The following is a 22,083-nucleotide window of genomic DNA, read 5'->3' as shown; positions in this document are numbered from 1 at the left end:
GGAGCGGCAACATTTTCAATCCGTGCTTACTTAATCACCGGCAGCACATTCTTTGCACAGCAAACAGAGACTTTGTGCCATTAAAGCTCATGAATATGATATTTTTCTTCTGGTTACCCAACTCGCAGTGGAACTTTTAGCATGAATTCACAGTTTAAAATGCATCCAGTCTACATTTACCTTTTGTTGGACTTTGCAGTGTCATTTCCTCATTGATATTACAGTTTGGTCCCTGATGTGGTTTTACCAGGATCAAAAAGAATGGTGGATTATTGACCAGACATTCATGAATGGTGGCGAAGGTAGTGCAGTAGCTGGGGAGCTGAGGCGTTCTTTGTGAATCACGAAAGCAGTGAGGGAGTGGGGTGCTGACCATGTTGATGGCTCCACTCAGTCATCCTGATACATGTAACATTGTGAAAGACTGGAAGCCGCAAGTCAGCAGCTGTGTTGCTGTTTTCTGGAGGAGCATGTGTTTTGACACTACATGTATGTGACATTGTCACTCATTTGCAGTGAAGGTGGTGCACTAGCAGTTCGTGAGAAAAATCCTTGAGTGACATACTTCAGTGGGTTCACATTTTTCACGTATAGGACATGCACCATCTCACGCAGATTGGATTACGGATCATATCAATGGTGTGAACTCAACCGGAATTGCATCCTTTCAAGGAAATATATTGAAGGTCAAGCAAGATAATTGTGACAGTGATGTCAATAATGGAACTGCTGGCAGTAGCAATGTAACCACCCCATTAAGAAGAAGAAGAAAAAGAAGAAGAAAGAAATGGAAAGGAGGAGCAAAGGAAATCATGTGACCTCCCCCACAAACGAAAGGGGAGGAGTCGGCAATGGGGGTCTCGTCAACAGGATGCAAGCAGTTCGCACAGAAACCATCGAAGAGGTTGTGTGTGTGTATGAACTATCGTACAGTAAAAATGGATCTGGCAAGTCGATGAAAAGACGAAAGTCTGACACTAGCTCAGCGAAGCCAATCCCCGATCATGTTCTTCAGAGAAGAACGACTTCTAATCCCAGTCTTTGTAAAGACATCACAAATGGTGCCCAAGGAATTGGAGCAAATACCAGAGGAATGCAGCGAAATGGGCAAGGAAGGTCTGATGGTGATTTGAGTGGCACATCCCGCAAGAGCTCCGATGGATTTCCAAGTTGTGATGGCAACCCAGGGGTCAGTGACCTGTTTTCTCCTCTGAAGTTTTGGAAGGTGGAGCTCCCTGCCCTGAGCCCAGAGGAGTTGGCATCATCACTTCAAGGGGACAATCATGCTGGCAAAATGGATGGAATGGATATCTCAACACCAGGGGAATCTTCCAGTACCTCGAATCCTACTTCGTTATGTGAGCACTATCATGTGAAGTACAATCCAGCTTACCAGGATGAGAGTCCCCCAATCATTGTAGATGATGTTTCTGGATCACAAGTGACCTTTGAAGGAGGCAGCAAGCCTAATGGAGGATTGGACTATTTCTCTGTTGGGTCCCGACTCCAACCTCCGGGCTCACTACCGCTCAGAGACCGATCAAGTGATGCTTTTCACGATAATACACCCAGCGACATAGAGTTCTTTGACTGTGAGTCTCAGCTTGGTGAGGTACACCATGAGACACCTGACCAGGAACTCTTCACACCAGATATTGAGGGCCAGGCTTCCTCCTGGCATACCCTGAAAGAGGGGGTAACAGTGGATCGTCACTCCTGGCGGGAATCAGTAGAGGGTGACGTCAGCTTCACACTGAAGCAGAATTTGAAAAATGCAGAGTCCATTTTGCCGCCACCACATCAACGTTTCTCTATGTATCCCAGTTCAATCAACAACAATGGACCGCAACAACAATCCAAAGACCAAAGTACCGCAGCCGAACATGACGAACAATTGTCCTCAGAGAACATCCCTCCCAAGCCAACCAAGTCAAATGCAACTCCAGAGCTTCCAAACTTCTCACTGTCTTTCCCATCATTGCCAGACCTGTCTTCCTCAAACGAAGCGATACGTTCATTTTCCAGCTCAATGCCGGCTCACCCTCCCCCTCCACCACCCAGTCAGCAGGCCACGACGCCCAACGAGCGCGGGGAAAAGAGTCTGTGGAAGAGCGCATCCCACAGCTTCCCGCATCCAGAGATAACCCTCAAGAGACCTCAGACACTCTTCAAGTTTGACGCCTCACCGTACAGCAAGGAGCCTGAGGCCCGTAAAATGCGAAGGCGATCCATGGAGAGGTCTCCTGACATTCCAACCCTCGGCCCAGTTGGACAACCCTGGCTGCGATCTCCAGGTGGAAGTAGGTCACCGATGCCTGCCCGAGAGCCATCTGCTTATGCTGCAGCCAAGGAGAAGCAGACCAAGCTGGACTTCAGGATTAACTTCAAAGACCAGTCCAACTTCACAGGTAAGATCCATATTCAGAAGAGCAGTACGTAAATGATTTCATCTTTCTGTGAAAGAATATAACACCTACAGTTGTAATGCCATTATTTCTTTGTCAGTAGAATAGACTTTGTTGTGATTACTGTAAAACATGATATATTCACGGCATGAATTTTTCGTGAATTGGAGCCGACGGCCTTTTTTGCGGCATGATATTTTCGCGAACTGCCACTGGCATTCAATGCATATTGTGTAGACAAGGACTTTCATGTGCATTTTAATTTCACGAATCCAGGAAATTAAAATGCACGCGAACATTCCTCATTTTACAGTACTGTAAAAGCAGAAACATTCACGGCATGGAACTTTGTAAGTGTAATCGCCTTTGTAATACTGTCATTTTCATGAAATGTTGGCTGATGGCAGCAATTGGTGTCAGAACACCATAATGTTCACGTAAAATTTTATTTCAGTAGTTTCCCTAGGCATCATGTAACAGTTGAAAGCATGAATTATTAAAAATGGTTCCAATAGAGTGATAAATCTCTTTCTAGCATGTAACAATCATTTTACGCAAGTGATGAAAAATTGTTGCTCGAAAGATGCATAAAATCAATCCTGTGGTTGCCACATAATTAATCCTTTGTCTCATCTGTGAAATGTATATTATAGACAAGCACACACACATAGCCACAAAGAAATATGTTTTACAGAAGAAAATCATTTAAAAAAAAAGTGGAGTTAATACAGTACATTTAATGGTCAATAATGCTTCATACACACTTGTCAGTTTGTTCAGGGTCACAAAGATTAACCAAAAAAAAAAAAAAAATCATACAGATATAAGGGTACCTCACTCATACTGCACCTGTTAAGTACACTGTATATCAATTACTTTAATACCCACTTGCTCTATTGGTAAAGTTGGAAAACATATTTTGCTGTGCCCTGTCATCTTAATAGGCAAACGTCACAAGGTATGACGGTTATGAAAATATATGCTGGTAGTTATAATCAAAGTTGCTAACTTTCACAACCTGCATAGAGCGTGCTATATAAGGCAGACAGTAGCAAGGCGAGCTATCACAAGGCAGGCATGAGAGGCTGTAGCAAGGCAGGCAATTTATAACAAGGTAGGTCATAACAAGGTACAGTTGGTTCTTTAGAACAAGGCAGACTGAAACGAGGCATTCTATAATTTGAAAACATGTGATTTGATTGTACATTGATTAAACCAATCCTGGAAAATTCAGTTACATGTGACAAAGAGCTTTCATTGATCATAACGACAAATCTGTACTTTAAGATAGATGTCTTGTAGTGTAAGCCCGCACTGTAGGCAAAAGCATTCTACACTTTGTGGCAATAAAAAATCTAAATCTTGAGTTAAGTTCCAAAACTTTGAGCAAGTGCAGAATGTACAGTAGTGACAAGAAACTCTGTGAAACTCGGTGAAAATTGTAGTGAATAGAAGAGGACTGGACATAACTATCTTGAGGTTCATTCATCTGCTTTCTTTCACACGGAGGCAACACACTGCTATCATATGAAGTCGATTGATTTCTTACTCGTTAGGCTGGAGAATGCCCCACTCCTTAGGCCCTAATTGGTGCCCAACTATTCTCTGACCGGTGTGAATGCACTTTACTGAGGAAGAAATTAACAGTCTGTCTCTTGACTGAACATTCTATGTCTCATAGATGTTAGAAAATCCGCAGATGCCAGTTGAATTGGCTGGATGAATGGCAAGAATGATGATAGAAGTTTGGAATGTGAGATAAAAATACAATGTACTAGACTTCGACCAGCCTGTTTTTTATGGGAATCACACATTTGATTGTGCTGCATTAAAGTAGAGATGTGCTTTGCTCAAACATGTGTGTATAATCCTCCTTCTCATGGAATTAATTCTTTAGGAATTTACGTTTCTCTTTTTTTTCCTGATGTGCATACTACATCTGCACATGATGTGGATATAGCATGATATAAGTGCATGTATGAAGTGAAACATATGAGGTTATAGCTCTAAGTCTTTACCAGTCTGAGTTGAGAAGAAATTGACTTTGTATTTTGCGTCTTTTTTTATTTGTATTATGTTTTTCATGTTAGGAATGAAACCTGAATGCTGTATAACATTATACCGTATTTTTTGCAAGGTCTTTATTTTCACAAATTTCGGAAGTCAGATGCTATAATTTGCGAAAATAAAGACACACGAAAATAATGACTCTGATCCCGATATGAATGTGATGTGCACATTTAAGTCTAGGCCTACATTTCTCCGTTCAATACAGTACTCCAAGATCGCGAATTCAACCAATCGCGAAATCGTCGGGAAGTCCCGATATGTGAAAATATAGACACGCTAAGTATATGGCACATACAGTATACTTGATTGATTGATTGCAGCAATATCTTAGTAGAACACATTGACAGCGAAGTTTGAGGAAAATCTGACAATCCATTGAAAAGATTTGATGCAGGCATCACTGAATGAGAAGACTAACTAGAGCTTGTGACATCGTATACCAAGTGTACAGCTGTATAAAGAAAATGTGAACTAAAACAATTGCACAAAATTTTGTTCCTCATGAAAAGTGCACATTTCCTTAACTTGTCAGTGACGTACATGCAGCAAATGTGTAATATCACTCCCCCTGCTTTCTGAAAGAGTTATTAAAGTCAAGTGCTCTTTCATTATGGTAGAAAAGGGAAAATATTCTATATATTCTCTATATTTTCTTTCTGTTGTTTTCCATATACATGTAAATAATTATACATGACATCACATAGTGTCATAGTTTTCTCATCTAGTGATGATGATTGCACCAAAACGTTAAAAATTCACAACATTTGAAGGGATTGACTTGTCAGATTTTTCCTCAAACTTCACTGATGTGTTCCTAGCACTATAGCTGGGATAGTTGCGAAATGACTTCTTCTTCTTTTTCTTTTTTTCCAAACATATCTTCATCCGTCTGATATTGTATGAGCTGGCATGCCTCCAAAACCTTTCATTACAAGCCAGCTCTTGCAAGTTGACCTGGAGTTTAACAGTGAGGATTGATCTCATAAAGTCTTCAGCTCATTTTCTGAGTCAGAAAACGTCAACCCAATTCGCCAATCTCTGGGCAGTGCAGATCCACATTCTGATGCATCATCATAAGACACAGGAATATGAAATTACTTTGTATCAAGCCTGACCGTAGAATACCGTTAAAGTGAATAGGGATGTATCACAGTGTTTGTATGTGGTTGGAGAGGCAGAAGTTCATAGAATAATGTATTTTTCAGAGTATTGTGGTTTTTATTAAGCCAAAATTGACAATCAAGTGATTCAATCCTGGAAGGAAAAAAAAAAAAAGAAGAAGAAAGGCTTAACACACAATGTCCAGACCTCAAGGGAAATAGCATTCATGCATAACTTCAACCCTGTGTTGTGCATACATTTGGAGTGCGTTGCAGCATATGAATGCATCATGCTTCAGTTTTCGTGCGCATGATCAGGCTAGGATAGGATACAGCACGATGCGCGTAATCTATGAAGCAATTGCAATGATAACGTGTGCAGGCTGTCATTCCCATTGGTGTTTTAATGCTTCAGGGAGAGGTGGTTTTGCAATGATCTTTGGATGACCAAAATCATGCCTCTGATAACCACGTGGAAGACTCTTGGCAGAATGCAAAGAACCATCATGACAGAAAAGACATTTGAAGATATGATTATAACTCTGCCAGTTTGTTACCCAAAATGTAAGACCTTTACATTGAACATCATCCCTTTGCTTCACAGAATAGAGCTTGAGATACCGCTGTATCATCTCTACGGTCCGTGCATTTACTGAGTTCTTTTGCTAATGGCTTTTCGGGTTTACGTGGTCTGGTAAGCCTATTATGGACACATTTTAACACGTATAAGGCCTTTCCAACCTCTACACACGTGCTGAATGCACAGTAGAAAAGGAATCACAATATTAAAGGTAATGAGCCTTTGAATTGCATGCCACCCATGCTATGACCTGTTACTCTGCTGCATTAATTTCAAGCATGGATCACATTAAATACTCAAATATTGGTGTATCGTTATGGAACTGCCATCAAATTGGAGATAACAACCCAATTTTTTGAAGTAAAATACATTAATAGGGTACTTATTTTCTTAGAAAATGCTTCTGATATTCATGTGTTTGACCCATAGAAAATTAAAATTGATGTGGGGCATTATCCTATTAAGATTATAGGAAAATACCACATTATTTGGAAATTATGCGTGCCTACTGTACATAATTTTTTTTTCTAGATTTCAGCATTTAGCAGTCTAGCAATATTGACTCTGCACAAAGGAAGAGGGTGCGACTTCTGCTGAATTGTTGACAAGACAAATGGTTTCATGAAATTTTAATGTAAAAACCTATCATATAATGAGAGACAATGATGTCACCACCTTGTGTAATCTACACTCAGAAATATAAGAAATCCTGACTAAACTTACACAATCATGTCAAACTCAAAATTCTTGATATTTTTGTGCAATCCTGATGGAACTTTATCTTATCCATCATGAGTTTTTAAAGTCAACTATGTAGAATGGCTTTTTGCTTGAGCTACAATTCTTCATAGTGTGTCCCCTTGATAAAGGAAGGTCCCTTTAAGGAAGGTTTTTGGAAGAATGTAATCTTGTTATTCATCTATTCTGCCATGCATGAAATATCCGTCCAGGTGTAGATATTGGTTTGTGCAGTACGCCGATAGTTCAAGCTGATTTTGCTTTGTGGGAAAGAAAATCATTTCGGGTTCTTTTTGAGAGAGGAGATGCAATCGCTCTTTGTTTTTTTAACAAATAAATGCTGATGGCAGAATAACTAGTGCCAAAGCCATTGGATTGAGCCCTTTTCATTTCATGTTTGTGTAACTGTGTATCAATCCAAGGGGGAAAATGCATTATATTGTACACATACATACCTCAACCACCCATGTATGATATCATGTATAGCTGCGGTAGTACAGTTGTAGGCTTTAGTTATCATTGATTCTTTTGACAATTTATGGGTGTGTTTGTCAACTCACTTCTGGCATAGAATTAAGGTTTCAAAAAAAGCTGAATGCAACCACCCCAAAAAACGCAATCCAAAAGACTTTTGCAATGCCTTTTGATAGTGGATATTGAAAAGTGTTTCAAACATGATTTCCCTAAAGATGATAAACAGAGCCTACACTGTACATGTATGTCTGAGAGAAGAAGCTAACACTAACAGCAGCTACAAAGCTGTAATTGTTACAGAAATGTAAAAATGTGTTAGAATGTGAATTTGTAAATTGTGTCAGTAGAAAATATGGCTACATGTACCTGTTTACCCGCAAATATTGCTTTGTAGATATTTGCCGTTACGTAGCTGTTTGCTCACAATGAAAGAAGTACTACATTGTATGGCCACTGCCCTGCATGCATACTACAGCCAACAAATGGTCTGTAGACCAGAATACCTCCGAACACGGTTTACACATTAGGCCTATATCATAAAGATAAAATGGGAAGCTTTGTCCATGTGGCCCAAATACAACATATTGTACATGTGTACATGATATGCTGTTAATAGTCGTACAAGTGTAATTCATGACTGGACGTATTTTTCACAAACCTGCTGCAGTAATCCACCATGAAAAATGTTCCACTGCCCCTGTTACATCAATTTTTTTTTTCGCAATTGTCAATATTTGTTTCAGCGTCTGAATACTTAATAACTGTACTCCGTCTTTGACCCCGTTTACAGTGCGGGGCCGGGCTTGGCCGCGGCTCGGCCGTGGCCGAGCCTCGCAATTTTGTCCGTTTACACTGCTGGGCTCGGCCACGCTTTTAATTCAAACCTTTCAATATTTTGTCGTAGTGGCGCTCTGCTTGTAAACAAACGCAATTTGGTATAGCCTGGTTTTCAGACCCTTTGCCAACTGGATTCCGTGGCGACGAAGTCGCCGTTCGGGCAAAAGCCTTTGCCGAAGGAAAAATCCTTTGCAGGACAAAACCACCTTAAACTATACTAGTTTTCCACGTTGAGGGGGTTAATATCGTGAATAGCGAAATAGTACGGGCAGAGGGTCTGGAAGCCAGACTAAAATTGGCCGCGCATTTGGCCCAGTTTGCGTTTACACCAAGAAGAGGCCGGGCTCGGCCGCGGCCGAGACCACCTCCAGAGCGAGGCCAAATGCGAGGCCAATTTTGGCCTCGCATTTGGCCTTCTGCGCGTTTACACTGAAGCGGGGCTGGGCTCGGCCGGGGCTCGGCCACGGCCGAGCCTCGCACTGTAAACGGGGTCTAAGGGAGTGTGTCGTAGGATTAATGATTACAAACATGTTCTATTGCAACTGCAAGTCTGAAACCGCGCTTACAGTTGGCTGCACAAAAAGTTGAACAAAATGGAAAGAGCCATGCAGATATTGTGTGTCATGGGAGGAGAGGGGGCCTGCACTTTGCTGGAGATGAAATCTGACATGAAAACGAATCCTGGCAACACTCCAGGCCTTGGAAACATGACAGTCATGTTGGTGGCGGTGTGTAATTTGACACTAATTTGATACTTTTAGTGCTTCTTCATTGACCACATATAAAAATAGTGAGTTCTACCACTGCCATGAAAAATGTGTAGAGGTTTATCTGTACTGCCATTCTTTGATAATTTATTTCCTGACATAGACTTACATGTATATGGACTATGTTTACACATGCGTGTCAATTTTCTCCAGTGAATCAAAACTACAAGAATTACATAAAATGTAATTACTTTGATTTTGGAAAACTTACAGTTTCACCTGATAGTGTCCAATATTCCATGGTCTTTATTGTGCTTTTATGATTTGGTAACTTTTGACGAGTCTACAAAATCTTGAGTTACATGTACCAGTGTATGTTTTTATTAGGATTATGATTACTGTATAATCAGTCATTCATTGTCAGATAGATTGCGTTAACATGCATTCTTATCATGGTTTAAAAGAGCTCTGCACATCAGCAGGGGCTGTGGAGACGTCCTTCTGGGAACTGAGTATTGATCTGTGTGCCCTCGGTGATTGATATGGACCATGCACATTATTATGCTCCCTGAATGTCAAACCATGCATCATTTTTCAGTACGATACACTCAAGAAGTCTTTGCGGGCCCATGCCACCCTCATGTGTGATTCCTCAATTGCTAGCATCTTCAGTACCTTCCCCAGAATTGGAATGCCATAATTCACAGCTGTTGATGTACTGTCGGGCAGAAGAAAAAAAGGGGGGAACCCCCCTCCCCCTCCCCCCCCCCAAAAAAAAAATGAAATAAAAAAGACTTACACTACGTGGGAGAGAACCTTCATTAATCCCCGTAGACGTGAGGTCATGCAGTTCCACATTCTGTGTGGGTTTCTCAGGCCGGAGCTCTGCATGTACAGGGGACCTTAAACATGACATGATTGTAACCCTGGCTGTTTGGGGTCGAGGAAGACACATTATGGGAGTAAAATATCCCGCAAATCTGCATAAACATATTTTCAGTGTGGATATTCCCCTACTTTAGTGGGATTTTGGACAGAGGTGTGATAGTACGTATGTGTATGTATTTATGTGCAACCACATATTATGCACACATATTTTCACATGCATCCTTCCTTCCTCTACATTCCCATTTCCCATTCCATATCTTTCCACCTGACTTTGATAATTTTTTCTTCATGAATTATCTCTCATTCTCTCTGTTCCTGTTTTTTTTTTTCATTTTTCTTTGTCTGAAACTTACAATACTGTATTTCCATTTTCCATCATTGTCTCTTTCCGAGTCCCTTATTTTTTCCTTCTTCAGTGTATGTCTCTTTCAATTTTTTTTTTTATTATTTTATCTTGGAACTGAATATTTCATTTTCATGCTGATTTGGACCTAAATTGAATATGAATAATTTAAGTGCCAAATATAGTTGAGTGAGGACACCCAGAATGACTCACTAAAAGACAGACTTTAGGGTAACTTGGATGGGATTTGAGTGTCCTACAAATCATACACACACACACACACACACACACACACCCTCACACACACACACACACACACACACATACAGTGTTCTAAAAAAAAAACAACTTCCATGTAATATATCTCATGTTCAGTATTTGAGACCATTAACCAACTGTATGCATGAAACGTGACACAGGTGTTCGGATTTCATTTGCCTAAGCTTATCAAGACCTCAGGAATTAATGCCAAAGATGAGTTTATCCAATTGCAGTCAAGTCCTTGAATTTTTTTTTTTTTGCCACATAATGCTTCCTGTCACATGTTGGTATAAATTATACTCAGACTGCACACTAGTGAAATTTCTTAATTCTTCCAAAGCAGGTCTTATCAGGATTTAGTGATTAAGCGGAATGTTCTGTTGATATTTACATGAAGCAGCATAACTGGTAATGAATTCTTCAGAACACCATGATACATTGTAGCCTATCTGTAAAGGCCAGGGATTCCATCTTTGAACCAGAGTTTGTATGATATTTCTATTGTTTAAAGGAGTAATGAAACGGATGATGATGCATAAGTATAGCAATTTCTGTTATTATGACAGGATTTACCTTTGCACTCTTTACTCAATCTTTCTTATTTTGTGCCCCGTGTTTGCTTCTCTTCTCTACTTCCAGGCCGGCGTCTCGTCGATTGGCTGTGCACGGCTTCGTCTTCCTTCTCGACGGCGACCCCGTCGGGTTCTGCGGAGGAGGAGCGGATGATGAGCCCAGCGTACAACCCGGAGGCCCAGTCAGCCGTCCTTAGGCTCTGCTCAAGCCTGCTAGACATTGGTATTCTACAACCTCTTGAGGAGAACTCGGGGACGGATGTGTTCAAAGTATGGCTCGTATTTTCTCTTTTCCTTGGTGTTCCAACATTTTTTTTTTCTTTTGTCGCATGACAGTTGGCAACAACATTTGATTTTTGTAGGCAAAATAGTCATCATACTGTGCATTTGTTTGTTTTTGTTTATTTGTATTTTGCTTGTGTTTTCTTGATACTATGTGGAAAGGAAATCCAGAATGAAAAGTGATGAGCTTTTACTGATTTGCTTCATGCCAGCCGGGATCTCTCAGATCCTTCATGAGTGATGCTCACAGGGCAAGAGGAATTTTCTAATTAAGGCGAAATTTCGTTTGTACACAACCAAAGAAAACTATTTACCTTTGCGTGAGCTTTCGTCTACTGTCTGTAGGTTTCATCAGACTGGCGTTGACTCGCCGTAGATGGGGTGTAGGCAGTCTTACAGTCCGAGAGAATTTTCTGTTTGAATTTTGGTTAAGTTAAGGTGTAATTTCTTTGTGTATTTGTTGTCATCTGAAAGATTCTTACTCCCTGCCCTTGATAATATTACTAATACTTTTTTTTTTTGGGGGGGGGGGGTGCAGAAGAGGGGGTACTGATGAATGGGAACAACTGTGCATATTTTGTTTGATGTTATCAGTTAGTTATGTTTTCAGTCTTTGCTGTTTTGTGTGTAATGTGAAGTGTTGTGTTTCTTCAGATCTGTTACTTTTTTTTGTGCAATAGAAAAAAATATTAAAATTGTGGAAGTATTCTGAAATTGTGTACCTTGTCGAGTATGTCACATTTTTTGACTTCTAGAACAAACAACATTTTTGTGATTAGCAACCGATGCATAAGCCATGAAGGACAATAGGTTTTTGATCGTCAACAATTAGAATAGTTTGGTATTTGAGGCGTGCAGACACACAGAGACACGGTGTCTGTCATGACAGTAGTTTATTGTGCTAATGGTGAGTCTAATCTGCACGTATCTTGCAGTTTAATGTAGTTTTAGAATTCTAGGTTAATTTGCTACATTGTTGCTTGCAAAGAACTTTGTCAGGATGTGGCCTAATTGAATCTAGATGTAGACCTGTGTATTTGAATCCACCTTTGCCAGAAGGATATATTGGAATTTATAAACGGTTTGATGCGACAAAACTGGCGGATGTTTAGCATGACTGTACAGGTGGCCGTGGAATGCCTTTGTTCGGTGACTTGAGCTGGTGGAGTAGAATGGCTCGTTGGGGAGGAACAATCTTGCTCCCCGAGTGATGCTATAATATCGTGGAATCCATTTCCCCATGTGATCGACTGTGCATCTTCCTTCCTCCTCTTCCTCCTCCTCATCCTCCTTCAAGGTGGATGCCATGTACTGCTGGAGTCATGACAACCAGGTCTCCACCGGCTCCCTGTCCACGGGCTCTAGCTCGCTGTCCACCTCTCCCGGGAAACTCTCCCCCATCTGGCCCCCGCCCAAACCAAATGCGGACGACGCAAACCATGGACTCAAGTACACAGAAGCAGGTAAATCATGCTGTACATATACTTCCATGTTGCGATACTGATATTTCCTTTATGTGGTAGTCACATTTTGTCATTCAAAGAAGTAGCTTTCCTTTGTGCACTATATTTAGTTTCAATATGTTTTAATACAGAGATAGCAGACTAGTCTATCTCACTTTGGGTTGATTTTTCAAATGGTTACAGCTATCATGAATGTTTTAAGTCAATTGCGCTGTGGATTCTTGCAATGTTGTGCAATTGCTTTGCTATGAGGTAGATGTTTCCTTTCATATCCAGGCAATTACCCCCGGCTAAATACTGGTTAATGGTAAGGTTAGAGTAAAGATTAGGGTTAGGGTTAGGTAAAGAGTTAGGAGTTGGTGTTAGGGTTACGTTTAGGTTCAGGATTAGGATTAGGTTTAGTATTAGGGCCACGGGGAGGGTCCGGGGTAATTGCCCAGGGGGTAATTGCCCTAGACCCGTTTCCTTTGTGATCCCGAGATGAAAGCTGTATCGGATTCATAAGTTTGAAGTTCAAAGAGAATACCTTGTCTGTGGTGCCACCCCTCCTCCCATTACATTCAAATACTATATTATAACCCATTGAGGACAGGCTGATTTTGCTACAACACACATTTCCATCTAGACTCTTGCCCTACTATACCCAGGACTAGTAGTCAGTGGGTTAGGAGGTTATCATGACTTACATAAGATTATTATGGGCCTTAGATAGCATCTATTGATTGATTTTGAACCTTGTCGCAGACTTCCATACAAGAAAACATATCACAGTATTGGATGTGCAGGGTTATCTAAAATTTATCAATTATTCAAATCCTATTTCTCCTTTTGTAAACCTACTACCCTGTCTACTTTCAGTGCAACCCGAAGAGATGAGAAACATTCAGAAATTAAAGGACCTTCAAGTATTATCTGTACTTCTTCCTTTTACAGGGGTAGTTTGATGTTCTTGACCCGTTGAGGACGAGTCCCGAGTATACTCGGGCAAGCTTCTATGGGAAATACGTGTTGTAGCAAAATCAAACCATCTTCAACGGGTTAAGTTTGTAGCATGATGATTTATTGAAGGTATGTCCACACACGTGAAATGCAATAAAATGGGGCATCTGTTTTTATCTTCTATACACAGTTTTCATCCTAAACTTCAAAAAATATTCAATACTATCAGAATGTCAGTTATTGATTAACCTGTACTCTCCCCCCCCCCCCCCCCACCCCCAGTTTCTGGAAACCCTGTAGAATCTGTGCAGGCTGTGTAAAGATTAGCATATTATATCATCAAACATCCATGTGATATGACATTCATAGTGCATTGTTAAGCCTTCTCTATTGTCTGAGAATAAGAAATGTATCCGTGTATCTGCATGTCATGTTACATAGTGCTGGCGCTAGTAATAGATTTAGACATCAAGAAACCAGACTTCTACGCAGCAGTGCCTTTCGTGCTGTTGTCTGTGCGTACATGTAATTCAATAATTTGCAAACTGTCGAGATTTATTGTTGCCGCCCTCATTTTGTAACACATTTGCAGAACTTGACATATATATATGAGAATTTCTGGACAAAGCAGCCTCAACATATACACAAAATCTTGCATGAATATATCAGGAGCCATTGTCAGGGATAGCTCAGTATGTTGTACCTGCACATGCAAAAAACCCAACTTTATTATGAACACAGTAATATTGAGCTAGTATTGATGTCACTATCACTTCTCTTAAAAGTTGTACACAGTAGATACAGCTGAAGCTTTGTTTTATTGAAAGTTATCTGCCCTGGTGTGCCAAGCATTTTGAAACATTGAACGGCAAAGAAAACATTGTATGGAAGTGGATATAGCTCTCCATCAGAACAATTGGACTGTCATCATGTGAATTTCACATGATAGCTGATGTCCTTAAGTGATATTTTGCGTTCGGAAACTTGGAGGGCAGGCTGGGGATCTTTTGTTATCTTTTTATCTCTTTGTGTGCTTCGTTCACACGCCTCTTTCAGTCAACAGCTTGCCAACTTTGCATATAATCTTGCTCAAATGCACAGTTTTGCATAAACAGATCAATAAATTTATCGCAATATACCACAGTACATTAAAAGCTTCCCGCGTGATTCCGTTCCTCACGCGTCTATCTTGCAATGCATGGTGACTGTGTGCCAAAGGGATTTTTCGAGTAAATGCTGATATTCCGTGGAGGTTTTGTCGTTGTAAATGTCATACCTCCCAGACCTAATTTCTAAAAGTGCAAATGTATGTGTAGTTATGAACATGAATATAATTTTGCAATCTGTTTTAGGGTTAAGTTTTGAATACTGGCCATTTGCAAGAAATATATCCATAGCTTCGTCGTTACCATCAAGGCGATGCTTGCAATTTTCTCTACAACTTCGCTGTACTGCATGTCTAGCATTGACGCTTCTATACAAAGTTGCTTGGCTTTGAAAAACAGAATGTTTTCCAGAAGCGCTCAAGCATTGCAGTCTCGGCTAGAATGTGGCACGCAGGGTTTTTACATTGTAGGGCACAAAGAGTTCAAGTGTCAAAGTCTCATACCTTGAAATGAACCTTTTATAGTAGTGCTGATGACAATACACAAGCATTGATGTTCTTTCAGAGTGCTAAATTGTCAAAATATATGTGGGTTTTTTTTTTTTGGGGGGGGGTTCTTTGTTTGTTTTTTTGTTTTTTTGTTTTTTTTTTGGGGGGGATACAGAGCATATTATGCTGGGCATTGTGAATGCCAATATTTCAATAGCATCCCAGAAGCCATTCTAGGCGTTTCAGATGCAGTTTTTGACATTCAGGGTACACAGGCTCTATACAGGGCCTCTTTTTTTCCAATTCTGTCACCCCTCGTGTTTTCATAATGGCTTGTTGTGAAGGCATTTTTGCATGTACTTTTATACATTGTCTATAAGTGATGGATGACTTATTTAATCATAGGAATTTACTTTTAAAGAATGGTTGTGAAGCCTGAACCTGTTCATACATAGTACTCCCCCCCCCCCATGTGCACTGTACTATTGAGTGGTACACTCCCATTCAGTGAACCGATGTCACACATTCATGGTTTCTCCTAGTTTGCAAGGGATTAGCTTTTCAGACGAGTTCACAATGCATGAAGTCATGAGGGGCTCATTTACATGTTTGGACCATTTTGATGTTGTTGTTTTCTAATTGAGAAAGAGGGGGGTAGAGCAAGCTGAAAGCATTGGGGAAGGAAAGAACACCTTTGTGAAAAAGAGCGTTCCATGCGGACAGAATTGTATTATCTCCCACCACCCCCCACACACACACACACGTACAAGTATATGAAAGCAAAATCTTACCACCACTATCAGCAGTCATTTAGATTGTGGAAATTGCATGACTTTGTGTGGTAGTTGGAAAGATTTGATGCAATTCATTCAAGCAAATATCTGTTTACCACATATAGCATGTATAGCCAAGTCTACAGCAAATGTCACACAGCCAAGAATTGATGTGGCACCACTGTGCATGATAATGCCAAGCAAATATAATTTGTACAACAGTCCCTCAGTTCAACCATGGAGGTACAAACAGTTGTTCCTTCATGGTTCAACCACTGAAAACAACAACAAAACAATTTCCAATCAATGGTTAATCATAACAAATATCCCCTTAATGCTCAGTTACAAATATAGTCGAATTCGAAATGGTAAATTCACTGCCATCAGTTAGCCATCATTTCATCGGCTGCCTGTCAGAAGTGCCCTGGCACGAAATTTCAACCCCAAAATCAAATCAAATTTTGGTTTGTGACATAATTTGACAGAGTTTTCTAAGCTCTTTCACATAATGTAACCATCAGTTTTTATATTATTTTCTTTCTTTCTTTTTTTCAATAGTGTGCAAGCCTTAGGGCCCTTCTGCCAGGCAGGAGGCAGGAGACAAAATGCTGTCAAGCTGTATGTTTTCCAATAAGGACCGAGATGTGTCCAAATGGTACAGAACTCTGTTAGAACTAATTTTTATGATACAGTGCATCCATAGTTACTACTGCTACACATTGCAACAGCAAGAATGACACACTAGAGTGTGTAAGTTGAACTTACCTACATCTACCTTCATAATCACCCTTTTGAATTTTGAATGATAATTTGTCTGAACGAGCCAACTTTTAACTGTCCAATTTCATTCATTTTGGTTTAACATCATAGACAGAGTAGATATACATGTAGAGATATGTTGCATTATTACATCCTACATCATAGTGTCATATATGAATCAGACATACAACCTGTATTTGCAGCTGAGGAAATATTTTACCTCAACCATTACCAAGAAAGAAGGGACTTCCAACCTGTTGTATGATACAGCGTTACCGAGAGACATATCTGCCGCTAAATTTTCTGTGTTTGGGATGCCAATTTCCACGTCTTCTTCAGCCAGCCGTAAATGTGTACAATGTATAATGTCTATCTTCTATCTATGGGGCATCTTATCTACCAGTTTCTTACACTACCCATCTTCAAGTAGGTTTATGAATGGATGCTACATAAGGCCTCACAGAAGCTTGTGTATGAAAAGAAAAGAAGGGGAAATGACTACTGTATTTATATACCAGTGAGTCGGGAGTGCGGGTGACTCATATTACATGGATTGTGTGTGTTCACCCCCCCCCCCTCTCTCTCTCTCTCTCTCTCTCTCTCCCAATCTGTCCATCTATCTCTCCCTCCCTTTCAATTGCCTCAGCGTGGCCATTCCATAAAGCCAATATGTCGTAAGAATGGTATCCTAATGTTGCTGTCAAATGATGACACATGGGGGGGGGGGTGGGGAAACATGGCACAGGAGGGGGGGGGGGACAAGATGGGATGGTGACTGGTTGAGCACGTGGATCAATGCATTCAATGCATAAATGCATAAATGAGACGTGACTGGAATTATGAGAAATATGTTCGGTATTGTTTGACTGTCTGTGAAAGGAAACCTGCAAAGGTTGAGGAACGATCCATCCCTTATTGTTTTGTAAACAATGGATTAGATTGGGGTCGTCCTCCATGGGAATGACTGACAGTGTTGGTGGTTTTTGTATAGAAAGGGGCACATAGTGTGAAGTCATGTTATGTTTCCTTCTATCTTTAGTACTGGGCTTACAAATCGAAAATTGTGTTAGGAATTCTGTGTAATATTCTGAGCTCCGTTAGTTCTACAACGTTGCATTGTCAATTTGTTTTGATTTTAAGTGCTTGCAAATTTTAGTCTGCCATCTATTTCAACAGTTTTTGTACAAATGTACACACATACATGTACACACATACACATATCAAACATATAAATCTATATTGACAAGGAAAAGCCAGACCTGATTTTTTGCGTGATTTTCTTATCAGGCTTAAAGGCATTATTCACCATTTGCAGCTGAAATAAAAACCCAGCTTCAGTGCTTCAAAATAGTTTTAAAAAGTAAGTTAGGGATAGAAACAACAGAGAATGTTAAGTATTGTTAAATGTTCAAAATGTGAACAGTAGGTGTAATAAATTGTTTCAAGAATAACCCATCTACAGTTATGGTTTATTGACAAAAATAGGGATATCTCCATGTAATACTTGAGGCTTAATTGCAAAATTTTTATATGGTAGGATGTTTTGTGATACAATTGACCTACACATATGCATAAAAGGTGATAACTCTAATCTTTTAAATCACTGCTCCCAATGGTAAACAATACCTTTAATCTTAATGGCTTTGATTAGAAGAGCATTGTGTTAAATTTTCAATGAGGAGATAAGCTGCTGTTTGCAGGAGAAATAAGTTTCATTGACTCCTTGTGAGGCCCTTTAAGTCTACTCGTCGGCTTTGCACCCTCAAAATTTCCATCCCAGCCTTTCATTATATCAAGCATGGGAATCCACTTTCTTTTTATGTTCTTCTTTCTACATTTATAAACCTTCGCTTTGACTTCTGACCTTTTTACCATAAGTTTATTTTAGGCACCTGGAGGATTTCGTAAATTAGGCTTCCAAAAAAAATCAACACGAATTGCCCAAAATTTCTGTAATCTTATTCAGTCTATGATGATTGTGTTACAGTGTTTTGAATATCAGATTAGATTTGGGTAGAAATTGAGGGCTTAGGTACCCCAGGTTCTGGGGATGTTTGGTGAATCTGTGAATTTTTTCCTGGGGGGTTGGGGAATTATCTGTGAGAGCTTCTATTTCATTTTTTTTTTTTCGTCCCATGAGCCCAGATATCACATTGTAGCTTACCAAACCTGCTAGGTATCAAAGCTAGTATGTTTTTAGCATATTTGGTATGCTTTTTGTCGTGCAAAATGAGTTTTTGAAAAAGTAATGTGTGATAATCACAACTGCCATGATGAGAGCATGTTTACACCTGCTTTAATAATGATGATGTTATCAAGTTATCAAGTTCGTGATTCCTCTCCTCCGTGCTATGCATAGACATTAAAAATAGCAATGATAACGAAAATCCATCAGCGTTATCCCAGCTGTACAATATGCACAGGGGTGATCATGTGTTTAGCATAAGTGTTTATGTTTTGTGCAGTAGAATGTCATGTAATGGAACTTTTACATAGCCAGGATACAATAACTCAATACATGTACATGCTCGTGATGGAACCATGCTTTGGCTTGCGCAATGATATGATATGACACAATGTCGACAGTCAGCAGCAATCTAACTGAGCAGATATCTCAAGTTCTTGCTGACTGAAACTCAAAATTTTCCAACTTGTGACTGTACTATAGTCTGAATGCCAAAAACAGATTTTGGGCCTAACCTTGTTTTACCATCTGCCTGATGTTTTTGTTTTGTTTTGTTTTTTATAGATATTTTACCCTATTTCAAGAGTGCTGACTCCGAATCTAGATGATGCAACTTTTCCATCCATGAGGGTTTTGAGATAAGATATCCAAGATGGCCACCAAAAATTAAAGTTCCATTAAAAGAATTTATATATAAATGGTGAATAAATTAAAAATAAATTGTTGAGTTGAACCTATTTTGATGGTGCTGAATCTGAATTTGGCTGATGCAGCTCTTGCATCCTTGAGGGTTTTGAGATTTTCAAGATTTTTGGTAGCCATGTTGGTGGCCATCCTCCTTGTTTGACCTAGAAACACATGACAGTCAAATATGTGTACAGAAATGCAATCTATTTTGACACTTGCTCCTGTCACTTTCAGTTTATTGGTGGTTATGACCTTCACAAGATTGTCTGTGACTTTGTCATATGCTAGAAACCAATATTGACTTTGAGCAGAAGACCACATTTGCTGCACTGAATTTGTGCTAGATGAAATTTATATGTGACCCGCTACAACAAAATGATCCTAAAGTCGGGCGAGGTCGATTATTTGAAAATTGCATGATATAATCCCCTAATCTTTCAGCTTTAAATTGATATATAACACATTTTATAAAGATAATCGGCTGCGGAGATATCGATGTTTAAAAGAGAGCATGTCGAGACGTCTGGAAAATCACTGTTTCGAGAAAAGCGCCCTAAAAGTCTTCCTTTCGACGCAATCGCGATCAAGGAACACGCAAGTCAGTGTTCACCTCTGGACAATAGAAGGTAAGCCCTAGCAACCCCCAAAGAGTTCATTCAAGCACATCAGCGTCGGCGGTCTCCTCACCAACCAATCAGTGACCAGGATGTGAGAAGCGGCTGAGCATAGCGCACCCCGCCCGCACGCACCAGTCGACTGGGCAGTGTGCGAGCTTCACGCTTCGGTTAGCAGCAAGCAGCAAACTGACCAATGAGATCACTCTGGTCGTTGTTAGGGGCGGAACCTATCTGTGGCGCTCAATCCAAATTTTCGAACCAGTTTCTGCTTCGTTGAAACGCCAAAAAACATGGCTCAGAAAAACGTTATTTTTTGGTCTTTCCTTTGATCATTTTGCTTCAAAATTTCGAAAGATGATAGAAGACATGTTAGACTCCAATAATATATCAACATCAGAAAATCGTAAGTTTTGACCAATTTTAATGCTCTGACTTCAAACACGATTTTCACGGCTTCGACCGTGCGCGACTTTAGGACCTTTTTGTTGTAGCGGGTCACATATGAGCGGTTGACTCGCCTTTTCTCCCTGTGACATTCTAACACTTCACCCAGTGAAAAACGTGCTGCTTGGAGAATCAATTTCTACTCTGAAATATTGATCGGAAGTAATCATTCTGCCCACAAGTTTTTGACAGAAGTCAATTCTAACTCCATAAATGAAACAAGCAATCAAATCTGTGGACTTCCTTCACTCACTATTATCAAATTTGGCAGATATTGCAGATGGGGCCCCCAATTGTAATCAGGTTGGTGATGTAGTTGCTATATATTTTTTTTTTCATAAATATATTTTTGTGGCGATGTCACTGGGAGAAAATGTTATGTTTGTAAGCGAGACAATATTCTATATACAGCAAGCACTTGTTTTTCATGTGTAATCATAGTTTTTGTGGTGAGAAAAAGACCTTGTTATTCATATGAATCAATTCAAAATTACCTTCCCCTGTTTCTAGTCAACTGGCCACTTGAGTGTTTCTGCTTCAATGTAAAGTTTCCAGAAAAAAGATATGCTCCATAATATATTCAAGTTTATGTCATGGCCAAGGTTGAAGAGATACAGGTATGACTATGAAGTATACTTGGCAATAAGTTCATATCAGGACTGAACAGATTGAAAGCATTGCAATTTGATGTTTACAACCTCCAATAGAATAAGGAAACTTATTTGAAAATCTGTTGAGGAATAGATTTTTACTCTGTATTTCATAACGAGGAATAACTACATGTATGTTTACATTTGATACACATGTGAAAATGTACTAATGCAGAATCACCATCATAAAAGTAGGAGAGGTTAAAGCTTTATACTGTCAATTTTTTGTGAATCCATTTTAGGGGGATTCATGGAGAGAGGGTACATCAATTAGAAGGCTGTTACTGACTGAGGACATTAGGATTAGTGTTGTCACCTTTCGGTCGTACTCCGTGAAATGTGGGAAAGACAGGTCTGAAGTAAAAAGGGGGCCTTCAAAAACCACTCAACCTTTGCACGAATAGTGCACTACTGGTGAGTAAATGACAGAATTAGAGTCGGCCTCTGTGCAGATGCGATTAAACTCTTAAGAACAATGTGCAAGGTAGGTGGGATTTTTTTTTTTCCACCTGTACTTTGCATGGATACACTCGCACAAAACATGCATTTCGATTCAAGTTTACAATACTGTGGTACTTTCTGCTAGCTCTTAAAGGGGTGCGAGGTATTAGCGTCTAGTCTGCAGTCCTTATTTGGGATTAATGTACTTGTGATTATGATTTGGCACAATAGGATAAAGTCTTTTACAAGGAGAATTTTAAGCACTGTCATGGGT

General features: G+C 39.9%; 1 protein-coding gene across 1 annotated transcript in view; it reads left to right on the top strand.

The window, feature by feature from the left end:
• Positions 1-616: 616 nt before the first annotated feature.
• Positions 617-22,083, top strand: part of LOC140235296 (uncharacterized) — a 61,220-nt gene continuing 39,753 nt past the window's right edge. Inside the window, exons 1-3 of the mRNA XM_072315355.1 lie at positions 617-2,408; positions 11,043-11,245; positions 12,555-12,720. Coding sequence (XP_072171456.1) covers positions 788-2,408; positions 11,043-11,245; positions 12,555-12,720 — 1,990 coding nt within the window. The 5' untranslated portion in view covers positions 617-787. The remainder of the gene's footprint in view (positions 2,409-11,042; positions 11,246-12,554; positions 12,721-22,083) is intronic.

This window comes from Diadema setosum, chromosome 1 (genome assembly GCF_964275005.1).
Source record: "Diadema setosum chromosome 1, eeDiaSeto1, whole genome shotgun sequence".
NCBI classification, from domain to species: domain Eukaryota; kingdom Metazoa; phylum Echinodermata; class Echinoidea; order Diadematoida; family Diadematidae; genus Diadema; species Diadema setosum.
Note: the sequence above shows the minus strand (reverse complement) of the source record. Positions and strands in the feature narration are given on the sequence as shown.